The following is a 19,062-nucleotide window of genomic DNA, read 5'->3' as shown; positions in this document are numbered from 1 at the left end:
AATCATCTCTTTGGTGATCGGTGCAGCAGGAACTGGGGTGACCTACACTTATAATGACCTGCCTCAGACTAAAGTGGTGTCAGTTGTGCTGCTTGTCATGGGTCTTTTTCTGTTGCTGATGGCCACGACCTGTTGGACAGTTCACAAGAAGAAGAGAAGAAAAAAGAAAGAGGGTGGCTCTTTCACCTCTGAGCAGTGTCCCCTGTGAAGCACATGGGGAGAACAGTGGACGGTACTTGAAAGCAGAGACATACCCATGGCTGGCTGGGAATTTAGGGGTTGACAAAAAGAACTGCCACTTCACTGCCTCCCTGCTCCAAATCCCCTCAAATCTTAATCACAGAGTTTGGCTCAGCTCATACCGGAGAGAACTTAAGCTGACAAATCATCGAGAGTGGAAGGACAGATAGACAGGACCCTGAATGTCTGTTTAGTCTGTAAAGTTTGGACCATTTTGGATTGACAAGGAGGGATCACCAATGCCTCGCATGTTCTTTAATCATCAGACAGCAAGTGTCCAGTGTCAAAACAACCTCAGAGGAGACACACACAAATATGCCTTGCACACTACATGCATATTTACACGCACGGATACATGGCCCTCGCAGTCCTCACTCACATATGCACTAGCAGTCACAGAGGGAGCTTGCCCGACACCTAACACGCTATGCAGAGCTGCTGCCGGAGTCAATGCTGTCGTCACTAGGCACGTCAGTCACAGCATTCCTCTTGCCAGGACAGGTGACTCTCCAAGAGGCCATAAGTGGGCCAAAGACGGCAACCTGATACCCAGCTCAAAGAGCAGCGCACCCGCGTCAGTGGCCAGCGTCATTCACTCGTCCTGTGACACCGCAGCAATGTGTTGGAGGCTTTTTTTACGCAATGGGAGAGTGGAACTTGAGTCCAGCAGGATCTTGCTGGCATCTGTGTTGACGATGAGCTGGAGAGGGCAGAGGACCTGCTGGGGAAGTGGAAGATGTTTGTGTGTGCTCAAATAAAGATTATGGTGAACTAAAAAGACTGTTGGACCTTGGACTTCACTACTTAGTAGCAAGATATTTGCACATATAGCCATGTCCATGCCAAGCAAGACAAACTTCTAGTAAGCGACATACTCTGAAAGGCCTTTTGTAGCTTCAGCCTGACAAAGAATGGGGGCACAGACTTTCTGACTGACTGATTGTCCTCCTGTCAATGTGCAAGCATTTTCGCCCAGCCTAGTGTCTGAGTGGGGCACCTCAACCCTACACAGGGCATGCCAGGATTATTGAAGGACACTACCCCGAGGGGACATGCCACTGCAGGGACACTTTGGCTGATCCTACTCCCCTCGGGCCCCTCCCTCTTGGTGCCTTGAGCAAGCACTCATGGAAAAAGGCTCTGTCGCATTCCCCCGTTTCCATCTGAAGCCCCGAGAATATCCCCCCTCGCTCTCTCGCTCTTTCTATTCCTCTTTCTCTCTCTTTACCCCGACACGAATCTCCTTACCCATCCCATAGGCCTTCTGACATCCACAGTTTCTGACTTGATCCCATTCATTTTGATATATTCCAGGAGAAAATGTGTACCGCCTTTTGACATCTGAATACACTAAAGAGCCCTATAGTTCAGAAATGGGTCATTATCACTATGTGCCAAGGAAAGTGGATTATTTTCTCTCTCATAGTGAAAAGAATATTCACCGAGAGTGACAAATTCCTTTTCCAGTCTAAAATTATGCTTCAAGGCTGTCTCGTGAATACTGATGAATGTTTTTGCTCGAAATGACCCTGGGGTTTCCCTTACTTGTGCTTTCAGAGACAATGAGTGAATGTAGCTGCGCTGAGCTCCACATCTGTGAATACCTACTTTCTGTTAGTGTGGGGTCTCACAGGATGAGACACACAACGGCATTTTATTCTTGTCTTAAATATTCTGCTTTCTGTCGCTGGATGTAACAAGGGATGGAAAATACAAATCACGGAATTAGGAAGTGCAATTAACGTATGTATGTAGAATTGAAGGTGTCTGGCCAGTTCTATGTGAAGGACTGTGTAGCAGCCCTCTGTAACCTTGAGAACAATCATTGATCACAGTTGCATTGATTTTGGGTTCCAGATTAGTGACGCTTTGCTGAGTGAAATTTGTCCATGCATCCAGGGGTAGCAGTTAACACACAATGCCAAAGACCGTCCTGGGGGCCAGCTGCTTCAATAGACATGCAATCGATCGGCCCTTTCCCACACATTTTCTGCGACTCATAGTGCATTTAGATGTTCCTTTGCATACTGATCGTCAGCCAAACTCTGTTAAACAAAGAGAAGGAAGTAAAGAAAGGGAAGAAATGACACGTAATGGCATGAAACAAAGCAGAACCTGTCATTACTTTAACTTTTATTTGGGAGAGGGGGGCTATCCCTGCGCTCAGACTGGGATCAGTTATAATGAACATAGGAGTATTATTCTTGTTTTTGTTATTTAGCATACCTTATTTACTGACAAAAAATAGGACTAGCATAGACCAGTCTATACGCAAACAACTGTATACGATAATGTTTTGCCAAATCAGCCCTTAATCTTTTGCTCATAAAGCGTAATTATTAGTTTGTCCTTTTTTAACAATGTAGTACATTGTTGTTGCATACTTGTACTTTCTAACTTTCAAGCTGTATTGTGACAGTGTTTTAATACAAAAAAGTGATGGCAGGTGACCAGAATTTGTTTGTTAATGATGTGAAGTGATTTCCCTTCTGCCTTCTCAAATATTAAAGGGAAAATCTACCTCTCTTTGCTGCGGGGAAATAGGTCCCTCACCCAGTAGACAGCCATGCTGTCTTCTAATGCTGTTTGCCACTCCAGCGAGTGACCCAAATAATGTCTGTGTGCCCTCTAATATTTGGTGCTGTATATATGACAATTTTATATTTCTACTGTATATTTCTACTTATCTGTACATCTTTTAATTGTATTAAATAAATATTATGTGAACACACTGGTCTGTGATGTTCTAGTTTGTAGCTTGAGGTTAAACCCTCCAAGCACTTACTAAATACTTTGCTTTAAACTTCTTTGATTTGGGAGATGATTCAGAGTCATCCACAGGGATAGATACGAATGTATTTGGAATATGGGGAGAGGACAGTGAGGAGATTATGCACTAACACTGTTTTAACTCTATTTTGTGTGCACGTTGGATTATACTTATCACCACACGTAGCCATGTACATAGAACATAAAAAACATATTTGGTTGACGAGACCACCTGGGCTTCCCCTGTCCTGTGCTTGAAATTTCGAGGCTGTATATAGACGCATTGCCATGTGCTGCCCTGCCAGCTTGGGTGACTTGGTCAGATACCCAGAGACGGGTGTGATCTTTTGGTTGTTAGGAAAACAGACTGACCAGTAGCAAGCAGAATAAAGGACACCCTCTACTGGCATAATGTTAAAATAAACAGTGCCAGCTTGCTATTGAAACACGAGCAAATTCACTGGGAGTTTATTTTGTATGTATTACCTCTTTTGATTATCCATGGTAACTTTGCTGGGAAACGGCCGTGGGTGTGGAGGAAACGGTGTCAAAGTCTGGATAAAGGGGTGGGGAGTGCAGATGGAGTGGAAGTGGTCAGTTGGATGCTAGGGTCAGCACAGAATGCAGGAAACCATATTGGATCAACTCATCCTCTTCTCAATCTCCAGAATTTGGCTTCAATCCAAAGTATTAAGCACTATTTGGCTTTTATCATACTTTTATTAAACATAACTGACATCAGTTTAAATTGTGAAGCCAGAAAAACATGCACTAAGACGTTAGGTTGTTCTGGATTTGAGCCATGTGACTTTATGTTTTCTTGTTTTTTTATAGGCAATTCTGTCTTCTGTTTTGAATTAGTCACTTCTTGCTCTTGGCTCTAAATGATACCTTTTTATTAGTATTGAGTTACATTTAAATTTGCTTCAGATATTACGGAAGCTGTTTTGGAGACAGCCAGGTGTGGAGGGAAATCACGCATGCCTGGCTAGACAGTCAAATCAAATCACAGCCAGATTTGATCCCGCAGGTACTCGAGAGTACGGGAAGACTGCCACACTCACTGAACACTGATCTTTTTTATATTTCTGGATGAGCATAATGAGACAGTCAAATACTAACAGATAAAAATATATTGCATTTTGTCATACTCTCATGACCCCCCTTACTTTCCATCTTGTTTCAATATCCTCCCTCTCTTTCTATCTCAAAGGTCAGTCAACAAATGTTTCTATACACAAAAGCTTTTTTTTCATAAAGTGTTCTGCTCTATATTTCATTAGCTAATACCCTGCTGCATTGTGGCAGCTCTAATGCATATGTAAAGTCATTGCTTTCCAATCTACCTCTCGAACCAAACACAATTACTTCCTGTGGGAGGCAGCAGCTTTATATCGGCACATCTTTTCAGAGAAGAAATAATGAATGCTATTGCTAAGTGAACAAAATTGACGACTTGTACCCCGCAGTTTTGTGAGCACTTTGTGCATGATTTTATTTCTGTAATTATTTTAAATGTAGTTGAAATGCTCCAACCGCTCGCTTCTCCCTGGCCTTAACCACGTTGTGCATTAGGCTACTGAGTAAAATGGTTGGAGTTTCTATGGAAACGGTAACTGCATCAAATTATGGATGTCACAGTGTCTGCCCCGTCTGAGGTCATTCTGCTACTAGATAATTATATACAAAAGCTCCAGATTGAGGCAACAATTACATGCTTCAATAAACACAGAGCAATTTAGCAGACATATATTTTGTTTATTCACTGTCACACATGTTTAAGTTGAAATGTATAGAAGAGAAACATTTACAGATTTAACAAAGATAATTAAGCAATTGGCTTGCAAATTGGAATTTGGGTGGGGGAATATTTAATACAAAATATAGTGTTTGTTTTAAACAAAGAAAACTATGTTCTTCATTCTCTTTCGTTCTCTTCTTTTCAAAGAACACTATTGAGTGCTGGAAATTCTCATCATTTGTAGGTGAGTAGAAGATTGACTGAAGTGCTGATGATGAATAGTAAGCCTGAAAGGAACATGATCTCTTCTTGTAGTCTACTCTGCTCCTTTATTACCAAAGAGCGGCAACGAATACAGTAATCTAATTATTCACAATGGGCATCAGACACAATGGTCTTAATTGTCCTTTCATTTCTGTAATTTTCTCAAAGTCAGCTGTCGTCAAAGGCAGAACTAATCTGCTGCTTGAGTTGCTGTTGTTCCTGATCTGTGTGTGTGCTTGTGTTTGTGTGTGAGTGAGAGAGAGAGATTACTTCAACGTCATGTTTTTTTTAACATGCTCGTTGAACCAAAAACAAATAACTTACGTTAACTATCGACTTCTCTTGATTAACCTATAACATCAAAGCATCCTACAAATCGATTTGGATATGCATTTACCTGCTCCTTTATCCTGTACCTCGGACTACAAATGCACCAAAGTGCATCTGGCTAGAATGTACGATGTAATAATTCATTTGAAATAACTATTTCATTGTATTATCACTTGCTTACAGGGCAAGAGGTACAACCAAAAATGTTCTTCATTGAGGTCAAGTCCTTTGTAATATGTGAATTGGATTCAGCTTTTAACATATCTTCTATATAACAACGTATTGATCAGAATTGATTTACAACAATTAGAATGTAGAGTTGGCTTTTTCTAACAATAATACAAAATGTAGAGATAAAATGTGAAAAAATTGACCAAATGTATTAAACAGTTTATTGAATAAAAGACATGTTAAATATTGTGATTTTACTCAATGTTTGTTAGTTGGTGAGGCTAAAAGAGTAAAACATGCAAATGTAAATACCAACATCTCTCATTGAGCCCAGGACTAACACAAAACGAGAGATTTGTTTGAAGTATAAAAGTGTCACCAGGACAGTGTAAAAATAACTTTCTCTGCTTGTTGTACAAAGTAATTTGATACTGTGATAAAACAAAAACACCTCTGGATCTGACTATGCGCCTGTCCCTTTAAACAGCGTACCTTTAATACGGCTTTTTCTGTTTAACTACATTTCCCACGATCTACGGTAAATGGGTGGGTTTGTGGACGGTCTTCATAATAAGGTTAACCAATGATATACGTCCACTGGCAAGCGCGTAGTTCGAAATGGCATTACCTTGTCCAATGATCTTCTGATAATTTACAGTTTATAAATCCTGACCAATCGCTGCAACTGTTATTCACGCTGGCCAATGAAATCGCTTATTGTTAGTAGATAGGCGTCAACAGTTCTAACCAATTAGATTGAACGTTGTGTTTAAACTGTCGGCGCGGGCGGTCCTAGAGTAGCTTTGGGGGCGGGGCCAAGAAGTAAGTACTCGTGCTTGAATTTGAATTCAGGAAAGAGCTAACAACTTGCTACGATATTAGTCACCACCACAGCACAACAGAAGCAGTGGGCAGGGTTCTTCATCTGTATACCATATTTTCAGGGTGTTTATAATCTGCGTGTTTGATTTGTGTAACATTAGCTAGCATCGCCGGAACGTTTAATTCACTTCTCAGTGCTGTAGCTACATCAGTGTAAGGAGAGATCACTACACTTGCAATGAAAGCGGGCGGTAAGTAACTAAAGTCAACCAAAACTCGCTATTACTACCAGAAATATTGTCATAATGTATTGTATAGTGAGTGGTTTTGAAGCTGCTTTAAATTCTTGCAATTTGACATAGTTAGTTTACGTTAGCGCTAGTTATTAGCCACTAGCCAACTCAAACGTTAGCCACGGATTCCTCTTCTGTGTGACTCTAACTATTGTTAAAATGGGTTAATGCTAACAATATTAAATACAATGTGTATCTCCCTGGTATTGTACCAGTCTGTGGTAATTAAAAACGGTAATGTTATGTTAAACTTCGTGAAACCTGGTCGTTACTTAACGGTAGTTGCATTTGAAGCACAGGAGGGAAATTTGGGCGCTCAGTTGGGTTGACTTTTCCCAGTATTATGCTGAGTTCACTGTCGTTAGATAACGTTAGCTATAAGGTCTGCTTTCAACACTTAACTTTATAATGTTGTATACTTATATTGAAACTTTGCAAGGTTATCCATCTATTTAATAATTTCTGTATTACAACAGAGTGTTAGACTAGACCACCCGCAGATGCAATAAGTTAAGGCGTTTTGAATGTGGAGACATAACTTTCACCTTTTACGTGACTATCTGCAAACATACCAACTGGCCTGCTTTTAAATTAAGTGTAAATATTTGCTTGACATTATAGTGGGAATTTGTTGGTGGGTCCAGCACAGGGGTGTGAAATGTTTTTGGGTTGATATTGTGTGTGTGCTCGAGTGTGTGTACTTCTGTTTAAGTTTTTGTTCAAGTATATGACGTATCTAACATTTAATTTCCTTTTTTCTCTCACTAGTCCACTGCCGTTGTCCAAAATGTTTCTCGATTCCGGCACGGAAGCGGGTCCGTAAGCGAACTCCAGCCCTAACCCTGCTGTCTCTACCTGAAGAGGTCCTCCTCTGTGTGCTCCAGTGCCTCTCTGCTGAAGACCTGCTGTCTGTCAGAGCAGTGAGTAAACATAATGTAACACTAACACACAAACTCGCATGCATGTGCCAAGATTGGTTTGGGCTTGGGCATTTTGTGACCACCTGATTTTGTTTGTCTGATGACTCATTTATTGATTAACTAATTGTCCTGGCTTCTGTTACAGGTTCACTCCCAGCTGCGGGACATTGTTGACCAGCACTCCAGTGTATGGGCTAGGGTCAGTTTCAGGGACACTTGGCCATCCCCTAGCTCCTTGTGGCTTTTTGAAAGGTACAGTTACTTCTATCAAATAAAGTCAGACAAAATAACTGATGTGTTTTTTCCCCTTTGTTGGATTTTTACCTGGAACATCTCTCTTCTTTCAGAGCTGCCGAGAAAGGGAATTTTGAAGCTGCTGTGAAGCTGGGCATTGCGTTTTTGTACAATGAAGGACGTAAGTTAAGCAATACACAACTGCAAGAAATACATTCAAATGAAACAAAAGGTCAAGTGTAATTGTGGCAGATGAAACCCACTTGGTGATTGCTTCAGGTGATAACTGCGCCTGGCCTTTTCTCTCCACAGCATTGCTGAGTGATGAGGGGCGAGCGGATGTATGTGGTCGCAAGGCCTCCCACTTCTTCAGCCTGGCAGAGAGTCTGCACTCTCCCACCACAGATCCCTTCATCTGGGTGTTCATCCGTCCACCATGGTCCCCTACCGGCAGCTGCTGTAAAGCTGTGGTGTTCGACCGTCTCAAGGCTGAGTGTGACAATAACGCGGTAGGTTTGGGTCTCACAAATTAAGAGCACAAGAACAATGTGCTTCTCTTTCAACTAGGGGTACAACAACTAATCGATTAAAATCGATTACCAAATTAGTTGCCAACTAATTCAGTCGTCGATTAGTTGGTGACGTCATCACGTGCGTTTTACGTGCCGTTAAGCTCCAACGTTATTGGTACTGGAGACATTTAAAAAATATATGTCATGTATTATTGATACAAAAACATTATATCACAGTCTTAGTGTGGCCAGCTCGTTTATAATATGTAAAAAGACAAACAAATGCGTCTGATGTATTTTCGATCAGGCGAGATCTCTCTCCCTGGTCTGTGTGGGAGGGGGCGGGGCCGTTTACACACACGCAGCTGCTACATGCAACAACACACTGCGGAGATGGCGGAGAGAACGCTGCTCCGACGTGTGGTTAAACTTTATCCGTCTCGATGCTCGTTGCCAAAAGGGCAATAAGAGTTTAGCATGTAAGGGCGGTAACACGAGCAATTTGTCTAAACATTGATCAAAAGTGCTCCACATCCAGACGGAGGAATGCACCGGGTTTGACTGTCTTTCTAGTAGCTCTGTAGCCCCGTCCACGAGTAACGTTTTCACGTCAGGTGTTATGTATGCTAGCAGCAACACACGGAGTTAAAGGTGGGGTAGGTAAGTTTGAGAAACCGGCTCGAGATTGCTAGAATTTGAAAATACACAACCGGAGAAAATCTGCCACTTCCTTACAGAGCCCCTCCTCCAACACACACGAACGCGCACATGACCAATGAGGGCACGAGATAAGTTTGTGCCCCGATGGAAGGCTGACAGACAGGTAGGCCATCCAGTTACTTTAGCCGGCTCAGATGATTGGTCGTACTTTTTACAGCGCCACGGCTTCCACAGATGACATTTTTTTAATGGATTGTTTGTCAAAGCACTTAAGATATTCTCTGCTATCCGGATGTTAAGAGCATTCCATGGAATATAACAAAGTGTATCTCGAGCCGGTTTCTGAAACTTACCTACCCCACCTTTAACTCAATTATATAAACATAGGGTAATGATTTGAGGTAACTGAATTAGTTAGTTTGTTAAAGTTTCAGCTATTCTGTTTACAATTCTGTTATCACATTATTTATTATTTGCTAAAACACTGTTTCTTTTGATGTGAAATATTATTTATTTAAATGAAAAGTAATGTTCATTTTGTAAACAATTTGTTTAGTTAATTTAATAATATGTATTTTTGAATCAAGTATTCATCTTTATTGTCTTCATTGTTAGTTTCCACATGCCTAAAACAACCTCAAGCTAAATCTAAAAGTTGATGGCTAAATAAGAGCGTTTGAGAAATTGTGCAAGGCATAATAGTCCGAATAGTCGATTAATCGTTTCATTAATCGACTATCAAATTAGTCGTTTGTTGCAGCCCTACTTTCAACCAATGTTTAAGGACAATTGAGCTGCAATTTTGTTTAGCCTGTGTCAACAACTAAGAAGCACATATCATGTTAATGCTTTTCTGTTTTTAATGCAACGTTGAGGTCAGCAGTAATGACGGTCATAATATTGTAAATGCATCAGCAAAATCAGATTATTATTCTCTTCAAACAATTAAAATCCAAGGTTATTGTTTTTGCTTAGAAACCACGCCTTTATTGCACAGTGTAATTAATGTCATGGCTAAAACACACAGAAATGTACACTGCTTGGATAATCTCATTAAAATATTTTAAAAAGTGTAGTTGAGTATTAATAAGGAATATAATGCAAATTATTTCTAATCTTCATCAATAAATGTTCCTTTCCCTACAGGAGAAGAGAGGACCCTTGCTGCACTGTTTGGCCAGAGTTTTGCAGCTCTTTCAAGTGAGTATGAGAGTGAGACTGAATCTAAACAACTCTGTCCGGGTGGGGTTGGCCCAGTTTCTATTAGCCTCTCGTCAAAGTGTATAGTTTTGCCCTGTTGGGATGGGGGGCTGTCCGACTAGTTCATAGCAGCACAGATGGATAATTGTTCTTTCCTTTAAACAACAGCCTTTGTCAATTCTTCGTACTCTCTGTGTGCTTTGTTATTTATTGATCTGACAAATGATATATAAATGCTTTTATGGAATTCTTGTTTGTTTTTCACACCTGGAACTTTATTACCTTTTTTATAGGATGAGGAAAGACGCAAGGAGGCCATATCTATGTTGGAGGAGTCTTCAAAGTCTGGCTGTCTGCAGAGCTCCTACATGTTGTGGGAACACAACCGGAAAGCAGCTGTGAGTCCGAATCCCTCATTTAGCTTAATAGTGAGGATTTATTGATCGATATAGTGACCTCATTTTTTTAAGCTGCTGTACAGGTTCTCCATGTCAAACTGAAGCACTTCTTAAATTGTTTATTGTATTGTTCATTCAAGCATTAGAGTTGATTACATTGATAGTTTCCATGTTTATTGCATTAAGCAAAATAACTCGTATTATACATTTCTTTAAATTAGGTCAAACAAACTATAATTATTAACTGTTTTGTGGTTTAATTCCAGATGGCAGATCCAGGCAGGTACCTCCAGTATATCCGAACCCTGAGGGACTATGCTGGCAAAGGATGCTGGGAGGCACAGGTGTGTGGGATTGAAGACGGAACAATGCCATTATAATGATGCAGCAGTGGATTTTATTTGTTATGTGCTTATTCAGTCAGTCTTTTGTCTCTTTTGCCCTTGGTTTGTTCACTGTAATGATATAAAAGACAGTGCTTTTCATAACATGTTTTTGTTTTACTTCTCTTCTATTTCCCAGTCCTCCATTTGTTCAGAGTTTGAAGCTTTCCTTATTGAACAACTATCAGGCAGTCTCAAGAGGGCTTGACATTTGGATGACGATTTTCTTTTTTGTTCATAATTTGGCCCAAACGGCAACACTGAACCTCCAAAATATGAGTCATCCAAATCACAAGCTGTGCAATCACAGCCACACACCACGGCAGTACTCAACCTTATTGTTGAAAGTGCTCCAATTCAACAAGCTGTCAAGCCATTTTGAAACCTTTATCTCAAACATGTGTCCTCTTTCCTCAGCTGTCTCTGGCTAAAGTGTGCAGCAGTGGGAATCCTCTGGGTCTGGAGTCCAAGGCCTGCTCGGACCTGGTGGCTCAGCTCTTCACTTCCCCGAACCCGGCGTCACGACACTGCACTCCAGGCGTCCTGAGGCGAGACATCAAGGACACCATGAGGTATTCAGGAACATACCATAATATTACTGGCATGATTACAGTCTGCTGGTCATTAATATCTCTAGACTATTGAATTTGGTTAGTCATTGCGATGACTCATTGTGTTTTGATCATCTTGGCTTTCATTTAATGACATTGTTAAAGAATAGATCAAACAGAACGACAGCAAGTGGTTACTGAAATGATAAAGTTAAACCTTTACCCCATGTAAGACAGTGGAGGTATGACAACTTTAAGAGAGATTTCAAATCCTGAATGAGCCATTAAGGCTAACTGCTTGTTTTGGCCTCTAGAACATAAAGGCTAAGGACTTTAATAATCTACCCCCTGTGACTCTACAATCCACTGTATTAGGTTTAAAACTACTTTTAACACTAGACTGGGTAAATGTATCCCTGTTTTTTGTTTTGGTGTGCACACAATGATTAATTTCTGCTTCTCTTCCTGTCCAGGTACATCCTGGTGGACTGGCTCGTGGAGGTGACCACCATGAAGGATTTCTCCAGCCTGACGCTGCATGTGACGGTGGGCTGCGTTGATCGTTACCTCGCCCTGCGCTCTGTGCCCAAGGCTCGCCTCCAGTTATTGGGAATTGCCTGCATGGTAGTTTGTACACGGTGAGAACTCGCAGGCCTCTTCCGTGAAATGTTTAATTTAATTGTTGATATATTTGGGGTTATGTAGTGCAATCATCCAGATTTGTATTTTATTTATCTCAAGGTTTAAAATACATTCCTTTCCAACCATTTTGACAATGTTTGGTTCTTATTGTTTTCAGCTATGTCAGTAAAGAAATCCTGACCATACGGGAGGCGGTCTGGCTCACAGACAACACGTACAAATATGAGGACCTGGTCCGAATGATGGGCGAGGTCGTCTCTGTGCTGGAGGGAAAGATAAGGGTAAGAACAACACGTATACTCATTTCATTAACAGTATTTTATGCACTGAAATTCAGATGTTAAATGTGATTTTTGCACTTTCCCTCAGAGTCCCACTCTGCTGGATTACGGTGAGGTTCTGCTGTCTCTGCTCCCTCTGGAGAGGCGGACCATGCACATGTTCAGCTACGTCTGCGAGCTGTCGCTGCTCTACTCTGCTCTCGCCACACCACCGCCTTCCAAACTGGCGTGTGCTGCACTACTGCTTACACGAGCACTACATCACTATGGTAATAACACACACCTATTTGAAAAGCACTGTTAAACATTGACACGTAATGGAAATATTATAGGAATAGGATTTACAGCTGGAGTTGAGTGTAATGTTGATGTTCTCCTAAACGTATGCCTGTCCCTCTGCAGCTCCCCTGTGGCCGAGCCAATTGGTTGACTACACAGGATTCTCCAAGCAAGACCTCGCCTCCCTCTCTGTGCTGCTCTATGTCAAGTGGTAAGCTTCTTACTGTGTGTGGTTTTAATCGATCCCAGAAAATAATTTAGTCTGTGGTCACATTCAGACACATCAGAACAAGTCCTTTTCCTTAATGCAGTCCCATGGAAGCACCAATGAGATCAGTTCTAATAGGAATTACATCCGTTTTATCGTGACCTTTTGAAAAGGAAAGCCAGTATAGCAATTGTATTCTCAAAGGGTACATACAAACTAGGGCTGTGCGATTATGGCAAAAATCATAATCACGATTATTTGGGTCAATAATTGATATCACGATTATTTTGACGATTATTCATTGACCATTTATTGAACTTTAAAACAAATAATATTTTACCAATAAACAAGATCAACAAATATGTTGGAGCGCACTTCCAAAACCATACTAAACATATATTATTAATATGATAAATAAAAATAAATTAGACCAAAATAAATTAAATCAAATATGATGCAGTGCACTGTCACAACCTACTGAAAACTCCTTAACATATAGCCAACATGTTGGTAAAACATATTCAACATATTCCACTCAGTTAAACGTTGAAGGCTGGCCAACCGTCATGGTCCAGAAGTAACAGGAAATAAATGTTGAACTACAATTTAAGACCAAATGAAAATGTTTAGGCCACCATGGCAAATGCTGGTAGGGCTGCTCATGTCATCTCTTAAAGATTTTTTGCAAGAAACACCAGCCTGTTGACATGGTCTGGTTTCAGAGATGAGCGCAGGCAGGTGACAATATTGCCACCTGGACTGAAGACCCTCAGCCACGCCCCGACACATGGGGTGACGCCGGCCAATCACAAAGCTTTGATGCGTTCAAGTGCATTATTCTGGCACAGGAAGATTATGTTACAGGACATTAACGATAAAACAGAATATTGTTGTTCTATTTTTAGACGCATCTCGCGATCGACTGGTTGGGCACCCCAGGGCTAGACCATAGGTCCGTTGTGGTCGCAAAGTAGTCAGCTGAAGCCACATCTCTCTCAACTTCCCCACGGCATTTGTCATATAGTGCAGGCAGCGCAGACCTGCTGAAATAATACCGAGACGGCATCACGTAATGCTTGTCCAACGTGTTGACAAGTTGCTTGAAGCCCTGGTTGCTAACAGTGCTAACTGGGCACATATCTTTAGCGATGTGAAATGTAATGGCAAAGTACTTGCAAATAGTGGAAATAGTTTTACCCTTCTTTTTAACGAGTTGCTGCTCTTGTTCTGACATCTTCGCTCGCGCTGAACACTCACAACACATGTCACTCCCACGTGGCCGAGTGGGCTTTTAGGGAGGGGCGAAACCCAGCAAACCCAGCAAAATAATCGTATTTTGTCAATTATGCTGTTTTCATAATCGTCGCAAGCCGTAATCGCGATTAAAATACGATTAATTGCACAGCCCTAATACAAACACTTCTGGTGGGCCCTCTGTAGGATAAATAGCTACTTGTGACTAATGAAATCAGTTAAAAACTTTAATGGACATATTTCATCCTTTGAGGAAATGCAACAGGTGGCACCTTCCCTCCTGTTGCTATGCATTTGGTTAGCAGATTAAATTGGTGCTGATTGGCGCATTATGTTTCTCAGTTGATCACGCGGCAGAGTTCCAAACATGTCATTATCCGGCCAGCTTAGTTGTTTTTCACGAAGAAGGTGTTGTTGGTTACACCGGCAGTATTTGTCTTGTGTTGTATATTTTTGCAGTAAATTGTGGGTTAGGCTGTAATTGTGAAATCCCCTGCAGATCACAAGTGTGCTTTAATCATCCATTCAGTCCACACAAAAGCCAACTGCCATTGTTGCTTTTGAACTCTATATTTTCATTGCTATGCGGCAGAGAAAGAAAACTGCTGCTCAAAAGATAAAAGCAATAATAATAATACTGTGAAGGTGTTTTGGTAAGTAAAAAGGGTGAGAAAGCTGATGCAACACAGTGGTTCCAAACATTTATTTCCCTGTGAGCCTCTTGAACATTCAAAAGACAACTTGTGAGAAGCTATATATTTCAGGAAAATGTAAAAAGGATTGATAGTTAGTTTGTCTTATTCCTTGTACAGCACCTTTTCAAGCCTTTATCCTAATTGGGGAAAAACATAAATATATTAAAGTCTAATCGATACAAAATGAGAGTCAATTTCCTGACTCTGGCTCACGCAGGACTCGTGCTCCATCATGTTGTCCTCCATGGAAAGAGATAACAAGAATTGATTGGTGACGTGTAGTCTGTTTTCAGCACGCTCGTATAGCCACATTGATTAGATATAAGATTGTGTCTAATGTCCGGTGACCAAGACGATGGATGGCCATTATGGTATTAAAGCAAACATGAAGCCCACAGAGAGGTGCAGACTCATAAGAGACAGTGGGAGGCATTGGAAGTGTGGGAGCGGGGGAGGATGGTGTGTGTGTGTGTGTGTGTGTAGCCATGAGTGAGTCACCCACTGAGTCACAGAAACGTGCCTCGGGGTGAGTCACTTTGATAGGTGAGCATCGTATCGACAAACTGTAATTCTCAAATGGACAAATAACGAGATTTGTCCCCAAGAGTTGATTAAGCTGATGCAGCAAGCAAAGTGGATCAAACTCAAACAAGTCATCTCTCTTGTCTTTGTTCCTCTCTCTCTCTCTCTCTCTCTCTCTCTCTCTCTCTCTCTCTCTCTCTCTCTCTCTCTCTCTCTCTCTCTCTCTCTCTCTCTCTCTCTCTCTCTCTCTCTCTCTCTCTCTCTCTCTCTCTCTCTCTCTCTCTCCCCACAGTTTTAGCCCGGACGTTCCCAAAGATTACAGGCATGTATCTCTTACTGGTGTAAAGCAACGCTTTGAAGATGACGCCTACCAGCATATCAGCAAAGAAAAGGTATGTTATTAATTATTTCAGGTGTAGGAACAAGCTTTTAAGAGTTGTAGCTCATTGTGTCATCGTGATTGACTGATTATTTGATGGTCTCCACAAGGTGATGGATTTCAAAGAGCTGTGTCAGATCTTGGAGGTTCCTGAGGTGGAGCCCCAGATGGAGCCTCCCAGTCCCACCGGTCCCCCAGCAGACATGCACACCTTCCTCGCCTCTCCATCCAGCACCAACAAGAGGTAATGCACACATTCCACCATTTATTCATTGGCATTATATCAACATATTATTGATATATATACCATAAACATAGATATGATGTAGTGCTTAATGCAATATGGCATTCTGGCCACCAGAACATCTTATGTGCCCCATTAAGTGTCTCTTTTTTTATTATGATGTCATGCAGTGAGCACTCTCAAGCTTGCATGGCTTTTAATGGCATAGGGCCAGTGGGTAACCTTTTATTTTATTTATTTACATAAAACATGAAGGATTCTGTCTTGGGAATAACTCTGTAACCAACGTCAATATGTGCAGAGCCCCCTCCTCTCTTCTTGCTCTTTTAGCAGTTCTACCATTGAGTAATGTGTGCTCCGTAACGAACAGACTTTTAAAACGTCTCAGCCAGAAGGTGTTTGTTTGTGCCATCTGTGAGATGCTGCGGTGACTCACTGTAACTCCAATTTCCTCCCAAGGAGATGCGATGACGCAATGCAGGCCCGCAGAGCCAGCTTTGTTGCCACGCCCACGGCAGAGCTGTCCAATCAGGAGGAGACGCTGCTGGTGGACATCCTGGACTGGAGCCTGGACACTTCCAGTTCCGGTTATGAGGGGGACCGGGAGGAGGAGAGCGAAGGAGAGAAAGACGCTGATTGTGAGTGTTGAGAACAAAAGGGACCACTTTCATTCTATTGTGGGTGTTGGCAGAATCTCAAAGGTGCTTTTCTGTAAAGCATATAAATGAACTAATCCATATATGAAGAGGAATAATGTATGAGTCAGTCTTTTAGTAGGACATTAAATGACTACAGATAACAGCAGTTGCAACAATTAGCATAATAAACCAGCACAAGCATTTAGGCCTGTTACTGCAGGTTAACTGTCATGGACAAATGTGGATGAATGATAGAAGCTGCTGTGGAGTGTGTTCAGGTTTGTAGTTTAAGCTTTGCCCGAAATCAATATTTCCATAAGTACTAACACCTTTTTTTCTATAGCTTCGATGATATCTATCAAACTGCACTTGCTGACTGATGAAGACAAAAGACTAGAGCACTGCAGAGCCTTGTCCAGCGACGAAGAAAGCTTCTCTGAAGCGGAGAGGGAGGTGTGCAAGGATTCCCAGGACAAGGAACCCCTCCCCTCCCCTGCAGACGTTCACAGCTCAGGATACTCCTCTGTCCAGAGTGTTAGCCCCTCATCCACGTGCTCCGCCTCCTCCCTCATGCCTTGCACATTCAAAACCTTCACTGCTCTGGGCGCAGCGTCCGCTAAGCCCCAGCCGGGCTTCCGCCTGTTGGTGCCCATGCAGAGGCCCCGGGGCTCCTCCAGCAAACAAGTGAAGAGGAAGAACTCAGCGGCTCATAGTGGAGGGGAGGTGGAAAGGGAAGAAGAGGAAGAGGTAGGAGACAAGTATTCTGCCAAAGCCGGGTTTCTGAGCCTATAGAATGTGATTGTTTATAATCCACCAGCACTTTTGTTTAGTTCTCGATGCTGTTCCTCACTCCTGTCAGTCTGCACTGAGCCATACATTTCCAGAAGATCAGGAGACTTTCAAGTAAGGGAAGACAAATGTAATATCTAGAAACATTATTTTCTATCAAATTACATTTACAAGTTTACACACATGTCACAATAGAATACCTCTCATAAACTTCAGGACTCGCCGTCAGATCCGAAGCCACTGGAACATTTCTTCACCAACATTTCTGTTGTATCGCCTTCTACTCCAGCTCATCTCAGATGGAGTTGGGTAGTTTAGATGAAATGAAACTTCTAGGACTGGTGTTTAGGAGGCGAAAAAGTGTTCTCTATTTGAAAATCATATTCTGGGGAAAACCTTAAACACAGCTGTCATGATGTTGTGATTGTTTTGATTATCATAGTTTCTGATATGTCTGTACAAGACTCTTGTATTTGGTGAATGTTGATGGAAATGTCTGCATCTGAAGCCTAAAAAATATGATTTTATGAATTCCTATTTTTCCATTTTGTCCTTTAGTTCTGTGTGTTTGCCAAAGGTACTGTAGTGGTGTCATTTGTATGTTCAGGGGCGTCTACTTGTATAGAAACAGATCTGTGAAGTGAGTTTTAGTAGTCTGCATCTTCTAAAGTATACACCAGTTGTGCTGTTAATATGTTTAAACAATATTAACTTGACACACCTCAATCCCATCAGGAACAGCAGATGTTAAATGTTTCCTAGCTGGATGGATGAGTATACAAATCTCAGACTATCATCCAGATGTTAAATGCTGCAGTCAAATCTAATGATGTACTCAATGCAATGAGAATTTCTGTCATGCTGGTGAGAGATTTTTCTCCTATCTAAATCAGATCGAGCACTTTTATCATCACAGAAGGAGCGTTTTTCAATGAAATGTAACCATTTCCACGCTTGAACAATCAATACTGAAGTATTTTTGAATGGATTTGCTTTGCCTTCTTCGAGCAAAAGGTAACATCAGACACTAAAGGATATGTATTACCTGATGGGATTTTGAAAGTACTGTATTTCTCATTCAGGACACTGAGAACACAATGTTCTGTTATGCCAGACTGGTTATAACCTGTGTTTTTATATATGTACATAGTACTATATGTATAAATGGAGAAAGACAAAGAACATGCCACTACTTGAAATTGTTTTCGCCTTATTCCAAAAAAGGGCAGCTTTCTTTGTGAAACTAATGTTATTCTACAGTACAGTGTTCTCTCAATAGACCTGTGATGTGAATATGTATTTTTTTTTGTATTGAGTTAAAATAAAAGAAGCCATTATGCAAGATTTATTTCAGTGTTATTTTGTTCATTTTTCACCACAAAGACAACTAATTGATTGTAATAGAATACGATATACAGTGTGCGTCATTGTTAAAGCAATACAATAAAAAAGTTAACTATACTGAATTAATGTAAATGCATATATACACACTTACCACAACATTCACACCACTAAGTACCCTGTGAAAGCCAGTTAAAAATGTTATGTCTTCTGCAGCTCGGGACGAAGTTTTCTCACATTTGACAAAAATCACAAATCTTCAAAGCCGTGTCACAGACTTCCTTATTATAAGTTGCACTTTG

The 19,062-nt window shown here is 41.2% G+C and overlaps 1 protein-coding gene across 1 annotated transcript; it reads left to right on the top strand.

Moving 5' to 3' along the window:
• Nucleotides 1–4,276: 4,276 nt before the first annotated feature.
• ccnf (cyclin F) lies at nt 4,277–18,756 on the top strand. Its single transcript, XM_034088890.1, has 17 exons — nt 4,277–6,588; nt 7,399–7,550; nt 7,696–7,802; nt 7,898–7,965; nt 8,097–8,293; nt 10,103–10,156; nt 10,450–10,554; nt 10,821–10,898; nt 11,355–11,509; nt 11,962–12,126; nt 12,288–12,411; nt 12,500–12,680; nt 12,814–12,901; nt 15,662–15,761; nt 15,859–15,992; nt 16,452–16,630; nt 16,974–18,756. The coding sequence occupies exons 1-17, from the start codon at nt 6,576–6,578 to the stop codon at nt 17,420–17,422; spliced, it is 2,349 nt and encodes a 782-aa protein (XP_033944781.1). The 5' UTR covers nt 4,277–6,575; the 3' UTR covers nt 17,423–18,756.
• Nucleotides 18,757–19,062: the final 306 nt, after the last annotated feature.

This window comes from Pseudochaenichthys georgianus, chromosome 8, assembly GCF_902827115.2.
Source record: "Pseudochaenichthys georgianus chromosome 8, fPseGeo1.2, whole genome shotgun sequence".
NCBI classification, from domain to species: Eukaryota; Metazoa; Chordata; class Actinopteri; order Perciformes; family Channichthyidae; genus Pseudochaenichthys; species Pseudochaenichthys georgianus.
This window is presented reverse-complemented; position numbering and strand designations above follow the sequence as displayed.